Below are 13,016 nucleotides of genomic sequence, written 5' to 3'. Positions count from 1 at the left end.
CGCCTGCTGCCCTTGCTGGTGGTAGAGGTCGTGGGTTTGGCACATGTTGTCAGGAGAGGCTTGGTGAGTTGCTGCAGTGCATCTTGTAGATGGTACACACTGCTGCTACTGTGTGTCACCGATGGAGGAAGTGAATGTTTAAGTGGTGGATGGCTTCATTGCCCTGGGTATGTTGAGCTTCTTGAGTGAAATGAAACATAATAATTGAGCATAATGAGACAAAGTAGAAAGGAAGAACGCACCTGCATTATTTTATGGTGCTTTTCACAATCTCAGGACATCCCAAAGTGCTTTAAAGCCAATGAAACACTTTTGAACTGTAATCACTTATAATGTAGGAAATGTGGATTTGTGCATAACACACTCCTGTAAATGGCAATAAGATGATGGCCAGATAGTGTTTGTTGAACAGCATAAAGACAAGATGAAGGAACCTCTTTCGATAAAAACACTCATTTATTCTTTGTATCACACAGCTGGTGATGAGCTTGTAAAGCAAGAATTTCTCCATTTGAAACAAAAAAATGCAAGTCACTAATTTTCCATTCCTAGTTGTCGATGCTCCTGTTTACAGCCACTTAGCTTTTGAGTTCAGCATTCAGAAGGTAGTTTAAGAGCACTAGAATACAATATAAATAGCACACAATTACAAAACACTCTCTCCTCCACTCTTTCTGTCAACCTGATTCTTAAAACCATTTTATTTGCTAAGTGAAGTGCTCCATCTGCCGGAGGTTGGTACAGATGATACACTATCATCCAGCAGTTGGGCTGGACTCGGTTAGACAAACAAAATTCGATTCAGAACTGAGTAATGTCTGCTAAATGGTGAAAGTGCAGTAATGGGAATCACCTGTACTCCTCAGGGCACCCTTTGTGCTCAGAATTTCATTCAGATTATGATCAGATACTCAGAACTTGTTGCTGAAACTGGCCAATACTGCGAGCCAAGGGTTCATCTAATAATTAACATAAACAGCTGGAATTGGTATATTAATCCAGAATGTCTTGTGGTGAAATGCACAATTTAAATGCAAGTCTGTTCTTTTTTTTTTTCTATCTCTTTCTATAACTCATTGAATTAAGGTATTAGCCAATAGTATGCCTTGAACACTGCACCTGAAATAATGTGAAAATGCTCATTTAAGTCTTAAACTTAGTGAATATGATTTTGGCAGACAATTCCTTTTCAGGCTTGTATGAAATTTCACTGTGTGCTGTACAATGTGCGAGCATTAAGCCATTTAAAAGAGATGAGGTCACCTTGTCCATTAAATGAGTGGTGGGGTTGGAGAATGTCATACAGACAAACTAAATGTTTGTCCATTAATATTCCCAGCGATGCATTTCTAAATCTTCCTGCCAACTAATTGACATGTAAGGCTTCTTGCACAAATAAAACAATTTTTGCAGTTCAGGTGGCAACACCCTAGTGGCATGCTCCTGCCACACACTGGAAGCTTAAGCCGTTCGTAAGTTTTCGCCTTTGCCTTGATTTCAATGAGATCTGTCCACTCTTAGCCCAGTAGCTGAAGGAAAGGAGACCAAGGAATCAAGGGAAGCAAAATTTGCATTGATGTAGTGTCTTTCACAATCTTAAGATGCCCCAAAGCACTTTACAGCCAATGAAGTACTTCTTGAAATGTTGTTGTGGGAAATGTGCCAGCCCCTGTGTACAGCAAGATCCCGCAAACAGCACTGATGTGTTTCAGTGATGTTAATTGAGGAATAAATATTGGCCAGGGCACCAGGGACAACTCCTCTCCTGTTCATCAAAATAATGGCTGTGGAATCTGTTACATCCGCCTGAGAGGGAAGACTGAACCTTGGTTTGACATCCAATCCAAAAGATGGCATCATCGACAGTGCAGAACTCCCTCAGTACTGCACAGGGAGCATCAGCCTGGATCTTGTCCTTGAGTCTCTGGACTCGGACTTGAACCCACAATCTTCTGCCAACCCACAATCACTGAACCATGGCTGACACTATGGCATAAAACAGAGAAGGATAACCAGCCATAAACTGCTCCACTTAACTGGTTGATGCTGGGTATGAGGAAAGCAACCAGCTGCTTAGTAAGGAAAGGTCATTGTGTTGTTCTGCATCAGTTTTAAAAGCTTTCATCATTCCCTTTACTTGTTCCAGGTAATGAATTTGGACACCCTGAATGGCTCGACTTTCCCAGGACAGGGAATAATGAAAGTTACTATTACGCCCGACGGCAATTTAATCTTCTGGATAATAATCTCCTTCGCTACTCTCAGTTGAACACTTTCGACGCGGACATGAACAAGTTGGAAGAGAAATATGGTTGGCTTGCTGCGCCACCGGTGAGTGGGTGCTCTTTCTCGATCTCGTGCTCTATCTCTCCCTCTCTCTTGCTCTTGTTCTCTCTCTCTCTCTCACTCCTGCACATGTTCTCTCTTGCTTTCAATCCTGCTTCATCTTTGTTGTGCTCTTTTTCTTCCCCCCTCATGTTCACTCGCTTCGTCTCACATGCTCTCATTCATTCATGCTTGCTCTCTCGCTCTCACACCCTCGATCTTGCTCTTGTTCTCTCTTGCTCTATCACATGCACTCCATCTCTCTCTCTCTCTCTCTCATTCTCTCTCAATCTTGCTGTCACTCACCTTTGTCATTATTGCTCTTGTTCTCTCCGAGGGAGATTTTCCTCCTTCACAAGGATTTTTGGGTGGTAAGGGAGACTGAGACAGGCACTGTTGAGGTGTAACTGAATAGCCCAGGTAGCTAATTAGACCCAGCGATTCGATGTCGGCTCTGGGTCAAACTGGATGCAGAGAATTTGTGTCAAACAGGAGGGGGATGGGAGTTGGTTTTGGAGACTGAAGATGATAACTTTAGTCAGCCTGACATTCAGTTGAAGGAAGTTGAGGTCTTGAGGAAGAAGTTTAAGGAGTGATTGTGAAACAAGACCTCAAGGATGATAATCTTCAAGTTGTACGCTGAATAAGCTAAGGAGAGGAAGATTAATAGCAACCAACCTCCTTCAATGATTCTACAAAAGATCCAGATGTAATGTGAGGGAAACCCCACTCTCCCAGCCATGGAGCAGTATGAGGAACAAGAGGATCTGCCTCAGTGTTGCTGATAGAAGTTGCTGACTAACCACAGGTGCGACTGTGGTGATCCCTTTTAACCATATGCACTAATTTTAAAGAGAGAAATTTTGGTAAAAATTCCCTTACATCCATTTGTACAATGCAGACAAATGTGCTTCACATACATCTTAACCTAATATCCACCACCATTCAGCCAAGGGCATAAAACACTCACAACAATCGAAAAGCACTTCCATGCTCTGTTTTTCATACCATTTTATCAACAAGTGCATAAAGAAATTCAAATATTCATTCACAAGCCAAACACATGCTGAGATCCCATCTGGATTCCCAATTACCCGCATCTGTCTAGTGGCTAATATATAGGGCAATCCTCAGCTATACTGATGGGCTGTTCTTAAAGAAAACCAGCACCAGTACCCTTGTGGAGGAGGATTTAGACAATCGTGGTAGAGGATGGGGGTAAGTCTCACTTTGAGACTCTCGAGTGAGAGCAGAATTAATAAAGCTGTTGCAATAGAAGCAGAGGCTTAGCTGAAATAAGTATTGATATAATACTATTGGAGGAGAAATGAGGTAGAGAAAGATAAAAATTCTGTTGTAGACAGGACCAAGGGTTGTCAGAAGATTAAATGCAAAAGCCAGAGAAAAGGGGTCAAATAACTGGAATTAGGAATGTATGTGTAGACATAAAACATTCAAATCAAAATAGAAGAGTTAGAAGCATTATTAAGCATGGAAGGGTATGGATATAGTATTTATAATGGAGATATAACTTAAGTTTGAACAGGATTGAGAATTTAATATTCCCGTATGTAAAATTTGCAAGTAAGAGAGGGAAGGGAAAAAATTGGGAGTGGCCTACCAGTACAATTGAAGGAATCCGTCTCAGTGCTAGAATGTGAAGATATCCTTCGGAGTTGCGTTTATATTGATTCTATCAGGACGCAGGACAAAAACCAGGGCAACAGTACAATTCTCTGTGTGGGCAGAGAAAGCTGAGGAAATTCAACTCTTCACTGACATGTATGCGTTTTTCAAGACAACCAAAGAGATCTAAGGACACTCAACACACGGACCAACATCAATAAGATCCAAAGGTGGCAAGACTCTCCTCAAAGACAGTATCAACACTCACTGGAAAGAGGACATTGTAGAACTACAGCTATTCCTTATTTAACACTCCTGATGTGTTCCTTAAAAAAGGCATGCTAAATGAAAATCACTTACCCATATTCAACCATATAATAAGGGCGGGTTATGTTCCTGACCTGTAATTTCTGCATTAAAAATCTATTGGCTGCCTTGAACCTAACTGGCCCAAAAATCCTCTTACTAAATTTTAATAACTTAAAACTCTTAACTTACTAATTCTTGCTACTTACCTTGTGCTCGCCAACGCTACCGCTCGCTGACCCCCTCTCCCACTCCCTCTCACTCGTCACTTGCCTCTCCCAGGCTCTTGCTGTGAGAAAGGAAACGAGAGGAGCTGAGCTGCAAGTGGGAGGGAGGGAGAGGGAGGGTCGAGCGGGACGGTCAAGGAGTGAATTGGTGAGCACGATGGTCAGAGAGGAAAGCAGTGAGTGGGAGGGTGTAGAGAGACGCGGCGAAGCGGCAGTTTGTTTTTAAAAAAGACTGAGCATGCACAGTAACTATGCTAAAATAAAAGCGGAGGCAGCAATGTTTGAGAATGCCCTTAATTTATAAACTGCAGTCAAACGAAAGCGTGATACTAGAACACGCTTTAAATGAGGGATATCTGTACTCGATCAGAACCCCATATTGGAATTGTACCAGCTGAAGAACCTCCCACAATCAAGAGTGAGCTAGACAATGATCCAATGCTTGATGAAGTGATAACTGCCAGATGAAAAGCAACAAAACTTCTGGTCCTGCAGAAGTAGTGAAACACAAAGACACAGTGACCTCTTGATTACATGGCCTATTTGTGAAGCTCTGGCAGAATGAAGAAATTCCAAGTGACGTTAGGGATGCTATGATGATCACAGACTTCAAAAATAAAGGCATGGTTGAGCTGTAAAAAAAAAAATAGGGGCATAGTGTGTTGCTCTCAACTGTTGGCAAAATCCTAGGTTACTTCTTAATTGCCTCTTGCCAATTGCAGAGGAGATCCTTCCAGAGTTCCAGTGTGCTTCCAATCTGCCAGAGGAACAATGACATGATCTCTGCAGCACTTCAACTTCTACAATGATGCAGAACATATCCCTTTGCATTTGGCTTTCTTCATTCTCACAAAAGTCTTTGACTCAGTGAATGGAACTACCATTTGGAAGATGCTACAGTGATATAGGTGCCCAGCTAACTTCACAAACATCACTTGTCTCCTACCTGACAAGATGCAAACAACAGTATTATGCAATGTCAAAATAGGCATCAAACAGTGGTATGTCATTGCACCAACACTATTCTCAATTTTTCTTGCAGTAATGCTGCAACTTAGTATGGACAGGCTATTACCAGGTGTGGTAATAACTTTTCGCGCTAGTGGTAAATTCTTCAACCTCAACTACTGAAGGCCAAAACAAAGACCACAACCATATTTATAATTGAACTACAGTATGCTGACAATACACAAGCTATTGCTCATTCTGAAGAAGAACTACAATAGATGATTGTTGCATTCACCAAAGCCTATGAGAACTCGGGACTTGCCCGAACATGAGGCAGACCAAAGCTTTCTACCAACCTAAACCATATGTATCCAATCCAATGCCTTCAATTGAGATCCAGTTGGAAAATGTCCTTCATTCCCCATATATTGGAAGCTAGCTATCTTAAAGAGCTGACATTAATGAAGAGGTACACCACCAAATCCAATGTGCTAGCTCATCCTATGGTAAATCATGTACTCAAGTTTTCGAGAATTGTAACATCAGACCCAACTCAAAGTCTTTTGGGTAGTGGTTCTCCCCAGCTTCTCTTCAGTGCTGAAGCGTGGGCATCTTATAGAAGCCCATGTCAAGGCCCTAGAGCAACATCATCAAAGCTGTGTGGGAAGGATCTTGCGAATCAAGTGGGAGGACAAAAAAAACAAAAAAGAGCGGCCTCCAAGATACAGATGTGCCCAGTATAGGGTCTATGATAATCTCATATCAGCTGAGATGGACGACATGTCATCAGAATGCCTGACTAAAGACTGCCCAGACGCATCCTTTGTTCAGAGCTACACCTGGGAAATGTTTCGAAGACAATCTCAAAGCCTCCAAGAAGACTTGCTCTATTAATATCAACACATGGGAAGCAGATTCCCCATTGTGACCAAAATGGCAGTTCATCATCAAAAATGGTGTCATCACCTTCCAATCAACAACAGCAACCAATGAGAAAGAATGACGAGAGAGATGGAGAGGGCAGCTCAAGCCACTAATCCACCACCACCACTATTGGCCAACAGTCAATGTCCTCACTGTGGGAGAGCCTGGGCTACGATAGGGTTCATAAGCCATCTGCAAACTCATAGCCAAAATTGACATCCCACTTCCACCCAGCCATCCGCAAGAAGGAACCATCCTCAACATGGGGGATTGCCGATGATGATCACAAACTATCAAACTATGGAGGAGTTAAACTATCCCAAGACAGGCTTTTCTCCTTGAATACACTTCCCTCAAACTTCTTGGATCAAGCTTTTAGTCGTATTTTAGTCCCAAAATCCCTTTTAATGGCTTGGTCAAATTTTGTTTAGTAATGTCCCTATGAAGCCCTTTCATGGGATTTTTTTAATGCAAGTTGTTGTAAATTTCTGTGGTTCGAATGCAGTTTGGTGCTTGACTAAAGCTCAGAATCCTGGTCAGCGACGCTCTAGTTGGTCACTTCAAGTACATCCCAAGGTCATTTATCTGGGAAAGCTGTAATATTCCTTCCTTTCCTAATAGAGACCTCTTTGGTTTCTACTTGCTGCCACACAAACAAGCTTCCTTGCTGCTTAAACTTGCTCAATTTTGTACTAGGGGAGGGAGAATAATGCTAAGAGAGTGGTGAGGATTTCAGTGTGTTTCCAGTTTCAGTCTAAGTCCGCATATGGTAACTCTGGTGCTGAGAGGCCTGTGTACAATGTAAACTCTAAACCTCATATATACAATAAACAATACTGTGTCGGAAATTGCAATGCAATGCATAACCTATAACAATTGAGGGTATAGGAAACACAGAGGCTGTGCACTCTCTCGCACACACTCAAACCATTGCACACACTCACACCATCGCACTCGCACAATCACACATGCGCACACTCTCACATGCACTATTCCTCAGACACGCACACACTCTCGCTCATTCCCTGTCATGCGCACGTTCACCCCAACACACACACCCTCACACGCATACACAGGTATGCCTCGCTCTCTTGCGCTCCCCCCCTTCTGTCGCGCGCCCCCACGCTCTCTCACTCACTGAAGTGATGAATGCACTGAACAGACCAGCTTAACTCGTCTTAACTCAATTCCCAGCATTTTATTTGCTCAACTTTGAAGTGCAATGAGTCTCACTTGGTGGAGGATTGTGGAAACCATTTTGTGTGCACCAGAATCCCACAAACAGCAATATGGCAACAAACCAGGTAACCCATGCTGTGGTTGTTGAATCTTTGGCCCAGGCACTGGGATAACTCCTTATTCTTCTTGGAGTTATGTTGTAAATCATTCACGCCTACCTGAAGTAGTAGAAACAGATAGCCTGATTTCTCCCCTGGAGTACAGCACCTTCAATAATGCAGCATCCCTGCTGCATCACTCTAGATATTGCGATCAAACCTGTAATTATGCAGAAAGACATTGGGGACAGTGCAAATATTTAGCATAGAATAAACCTTGAAGCCAGCCATATTGCTCAGTAGGAGCTGCTCAGGTATTGCCCTGCATAATGCATTTCACTCACAGCAATCTTGATATTGAAGATCATTCTGAAATTCTCAATCTCATTCTGATTTCTGTTTATCCCAAGTACTGAAAGGAATCCCTGTGAATACACTTTGTTTAACCGTGGCTGAAAAATAAAGCTGAGGATCTTAAAATTATATCATTATTAATTATATCTCAGTAATTTACATAAGTAAATGTCCAGCATCTGTTCTTTTATTAACAGCGTTCAGCTTTTTAATGACTGCTGAATTGTTTCTAATAAAATGCACTCTCTCTGGTTTGCACTGGTCTCTGATTTGGACTGATGAGACAATTAGTAAGCGTTCTTACTCATACAAATAATGATGAATGGTGCAAATAAGTAGCATTGTAAGCAACCACCTTCCTCCTATCTCTGCATAGTCAATATAGCCTCTTGGGTTTGATTGTATTGATCTTGTAATATAATTAGAATATAATAAACGGTGACTTGCAGTACACTGCTAGGTGATGTATTTAGGTTTGCATTTACACAATCTTTCAGTACACTCACTTCTCCATTAGATCTACTACAACACCTTAAACCCAGTGCAATCGCCATGGCCTCCAGCCTGATTGCAATGAACATCCACATGGATAAATGTGAAAATGTAGCACTTCCAGTTCTATTGTTTCTCTCTCTCGTCAGCCATGGCTGAGTGGGTAGCAATCTTACTTCTGAGTCACATTGTTTCGGATTCAAGCTCCTCTCCAGCAATTTGAGCACAGGCTGACGCTCCAGCGCAGTACTGATGAAGGGCTGCACTGCCAGAGGTTCCATCTTTGGGTTAGACCAAAGCCTCATCTGTCCTTCAGGTAACATAAAAGATCTCATGGCACTACTCCAACAAAAAGCAGGGAGGTTAGGGAAGTTCTCCAAGGATTCTGGTCAATATTTGTCCCTCCACCATTACTAAATAGATTATCTGAGCAATATCCAGTTTATGCAAGTTTGCTGTGTGAAAATTGGCTGCTGCTTTTTCTATATTGCCCAATGACAACACTTTGTTGGCTGAAAAGCACTTTTGGATGTCCAATGGTTGTGAATGTTGTTAATACAACTGAATGCAATTCCTTTTCCGACGACCAAATCTCCATGCTACACTGTGACAAGTAACATTCACACCACACAATTAAGTGTCAAGCAATGACCATCTCCAACAAGAGAGAATCTAACCATCTTGACATTCAATGGCATTACCATCACTGCATCCCCCACTGTCAACATCCTGGGGTTACCATTGACCAGAAACTGAATTTGTCTATCCATACAAATACTGTGGCTGCAAGAGCAGGTCAGGGGCTGGGAATTCTGCAGCGGGTAGCTACCCCTTGACCGGGGAGACGGTAGCGCAGCAGTAATGTCACTGGACTTGTAATCCAGAGGCCCAGGCTGGTGGAATTTAAAAATTCAATTAATAAAATTGGCAATTGAAAGCTACTGTTAGTGATGGTGATCATGAAACTATCATCGATTGATATCATTATCACTAGTGTCCTCTAGGTAAAGAAATCTGCCATCCTTACCCGGTCTGGTCTACATGTGACTCCAGATCCAAAGTAATGTGGTTGACTCTTAACTTCCATGTGAAATGGTCTAGTAAGCCCACTCAGTTCAGGAAAATTAGGAAGGGGCAACAAATGCTGGACTTGCCAGCAACGCTCACATCCCATGAAAGGATACAAAAAAAAGTCTGTCCACCATCTACAAGGCAAAAGTCAGGAGTGTTGCTCTCCACTTGCCTGGATGAGTGCAGCTCCAACAGCACTCAAGAAACTCAACACTGTCCAGGGCAAAACAGCCCGTTTGATTGGCATCCTATCCACCTTAAACAGACATTCCCTCCAACACCGATGCACAGTGGCAGCAGTGTATGCCATCTACAAGATGCACTGTAGCAATTCACCAAGGCTCCTTCAACTGCACCTTCCAAGCCTACGACCACTACCACCTAGATTGGCAAGGGCAGCAGATGCATGGGAACACTACCACTTGCAAGTTTCCCTCCAAGCCACACACCATCCTGACTTTGAACTCTATCGCCATTCTTTCGCTCTCACTAGCTCACAATTTTGAACTCCCTGAAAGGCATAGAAATTTACAACACATGAGGCCATTCAGCCTGGTTTGTCCATGCTAGATTTTCTGAGAAGGAGATCAAATGAGTCCCATTGTTCTACTCTATTCCTGTACCCCTAAAACCAAAAGAAAGACTTGCATTTATATAGTGACTTTCATGACCTTGAGATACCCCAGAGCTCATTACAGCCGAGAGTTTTTTTTTTAAATTGTGGTGTGCCAGACTCAACATTGTACATTTCTGCAGTACTTTTAGTATAGAAATCGCTAGAGTGTTTAAAGGAGGGAAGACATCAACTGGAGAGTGAAAGGATGAAGAGGAATTGGGGAGGCAGAAGTGCGATCATAGAGCAGGGTTTATAAGAAGTATTTGAAAAGTGGAAAGGAGTTGACAAAGTGGGTGTGTTGATAGGGGAATGGCCAGAGTCCTGGGAGATAGTGGCTGAACACATGCCTATTGATCATGATGTCAAGATGAATCTTCTAAATTGCAAAAGGAGGGAGGTGGGCAGGTGGGTAGGGGGGGAATGCCAAGCTCTTGGAGAGCACCAGAAGTGACTTTGAGGAAAGTGGATAGATCAGCCATCAAAGGCAAAGTAATGTTGAGTAGGGGTGAAAGCATGAGAGAACAGTGTCACACTGGATGAGGATGAAGTCAATGGTGTCAAAGATTGAAGACAATGAAGAGTGGCAGCACACCATGCTTGATCCCTTCTCACATCTCCCCCATAATCTGCGGCTCTACATTTAGCTACCTCAGTTTCGTGCTCTGAAATTTTCTCTCTCTCTCTCTCTCTCTCTATCTCAGTTTTGTTAACACCATCTCTAAAATCCATCAAGGAAGAGAGTCAAATATCTCTTCCTTTGACTCTCTGTCCATTTTGTCACCTTTTGCCTATGTCAACCATCATTGGCCACTTTTTATATTGAAGAAACAATATAAATTCCAGCACTGTGCCAGCAAAGTGTGATTGGAAAGGCAGCAGTATTTTTGAGAGACAAAGTCACAGTCCAGGACTTTGGAAAGAAACAGAAGGTTGGAGAGAATGGAAAGATTGAGAGTATGTTTTGAAAGGAATTGATGAAGGCAGTTTGGAAGGAGATAGGTTCCAAGTTGCAAATTGGAGACCAATGATAATGTGTTCAAGCAGGGGACTGAGAGGGGGAAGCTGGTGGGTTAGAATTTGGGATGGAAGGCGTCATGAGAGCAGATGGTGAACTTCAAGAATCAGTTAAAGGAAGATAGTTACAAGGAGAGAGTTGAGATTTGGGACTATTTCCAGCGAAGCTGAGGCAGATAAGATGAGATTTAAAGAGAGGCTTTTAAAAAATATGAAGGGCATTGATTGTTTTCTGTTTAGGGAGTGACAGGGAATCATCGATTTAGAGTTATCAGTAAGAGAGCGAGAAGAGGTGAGGAGAAAAAAGCAAAATACTGCGGATGCTGGAAACCTGAAACAAAAACAAAAATAGCTGGAAAAACTCAGCAGGTTTGACAGCATCTGCAGAGAGGAACACAGTTAACGCTTCGAGTCCATATGACTCTTCATCAGAGTGAGGAGACATTTCTTTACCAACTGGTTGTTAGAGTATGCCTGAAGAAATTTAAAAGTAACTTTCAAAAGGAAATTAGATAACTACTTCAAGGGGAAATAATTGCAGAATAAGGGGAAAGAGGTGGGGAATGGGACTAATCAGATAGCTCTTTCTAAGAGTGAGCATCGCAGCATGATGGGCTGAATGGCTTCCTTCTGCACTAATTTTTATGTGAAATGCCATCACTAAGACTAATTAAAGCTGAGCACATTGCGCCTTTGAAAGGAAACAGATGGATATTTAAAGCAGAGAAAGAGACAGGCATCAGCCATGGTTTAGTGAGTAGCACTCTCACCTTTGAGTCAGAAAGTTGAGAGTTCAGGCCCACACCAGAGACTTGACCACAAAAATCGAGGTTGACACTTCAGTGCAGTAGTCAGGAAGTGCTGAACTGTAGAGGTGCTGTCTTTCAGGTGAGACGTTAGACTAGGACCTGTCTGCTCTTCAAGGTGGATAAAATGATCCCGTAGCACTATCTCAAAGCAGAACAAGAAAATCGAACCCAGGATTCTGACTCGGTGGATTATCCACTCAGATATCAGGGAACTGATGGGATTTTACAAATATATTCTTATTGGCAAATCCCCATGATTAGCAAAAAGAAAATTTGGGTGATGGAACAATTTTCTTTGCACTGAAATGGCTTTCTTCAGATAATTTAAAAATAACACTGAAAGCAGCAAAATCTCTTTTGCATCAAACAGTGTCTTCACATAGTGAGGCAAAGGCAGCCATATATTATGATCACAGCCGAACGTATCAAAACATCTCATGGTGCTTCATGTGCTGTGAATTACTTTGAAATGTAGTGACAGCATGACCAGATCCTAGAAAAGTGATGCATTGATTATGGTCAGTTTTTGAGTTGGGTTGGGGTGATTTTTTTTAAAAATTCATTCATGGGATGTGGCATTGCTGGCTAGGCCAGCATTTATTTCCCATTCTTAATTGCCCTTGAGAAGGTGGTAGTGAGCTGCCTTCTTGAACCGCTGCAGCCCATGTGGTGTAGGCACACCCACAGTGCTGTTAGGCAGGGAGTCCCAAGATTTTGACCCAGCGACAGTGAAGGGACGGCGATATATTTCCAAGTCAGGATGATGAGTAGATTGGAAGGGAACTTCCAGGTGGTGTTGTTCCCATCTATCTGCTGCCCTTGTCCTTCTAAATGGTTGCGGTTGTTGGTTTGGAAGGTGCTGCCTTGGTGAGTTCCTGCAGCGCATCTTATAGATGGTACATACTGCTGCCACTGTGCGTAGATGGTGAAGGGAGTGAATGATTGTGGATGGAGTGCCAATCAAGCGGGCTGCTTTGAAGAATGTTGGCCACATCACCTTGTCGGCTCCCTGCTCCTCTTTGCACGG

At 42.6% G+C, this 13,016-nt stretch overlaps 1 protein-coding gene across 5 annotated transcripts in view; it reads left to right on the top strand.

Annotated features, from left to right (window-relative positions):
- gbe1b (glucan (1,4-alpha-), branching enzyme 1b) overlaps window positions 1-13,016 on the top strand; it is a 599,646-nt gene that overhangs the window by 494,016 nt on the left and 92,614 nt on the right. For all 5 annotated transcript variants that reach the window (XM_078560420.1, XM_078560417.1, XM_078560416.1 and 2 more), the window contains exon 13: window positions 2,147-2,331. In XM_078560420.1, coding sequence (XP_078416546.1) covers window positions 2,147-2,331 — 185 coding nt within the window. The remainder of the gene's footprint in view (window positions 1-2,146; window positions 2,332-13,016) is intronic.

The sequence above is a fragment of the Cetorhinus maximus genome, chromosome 16 (assembly GCF_964194155.1).
Source record: "Cetorhinus maximus chromosome 16, sCetMax3.hap1.1, whole genome shotgun sequence".
NCBI classification, from domain to species: domain Eukaryota; kingdom Metazoa; phylum Chordata; class Chondrichthyes; order Lamniformes; family Cetorhinidae; genus Cetorhinus; species Cetorhinus maximus.
Note: the sequence above shows the minus strand (reverse complement) of the source record. Positions and strands in the feature narration are given on the sequence as shown.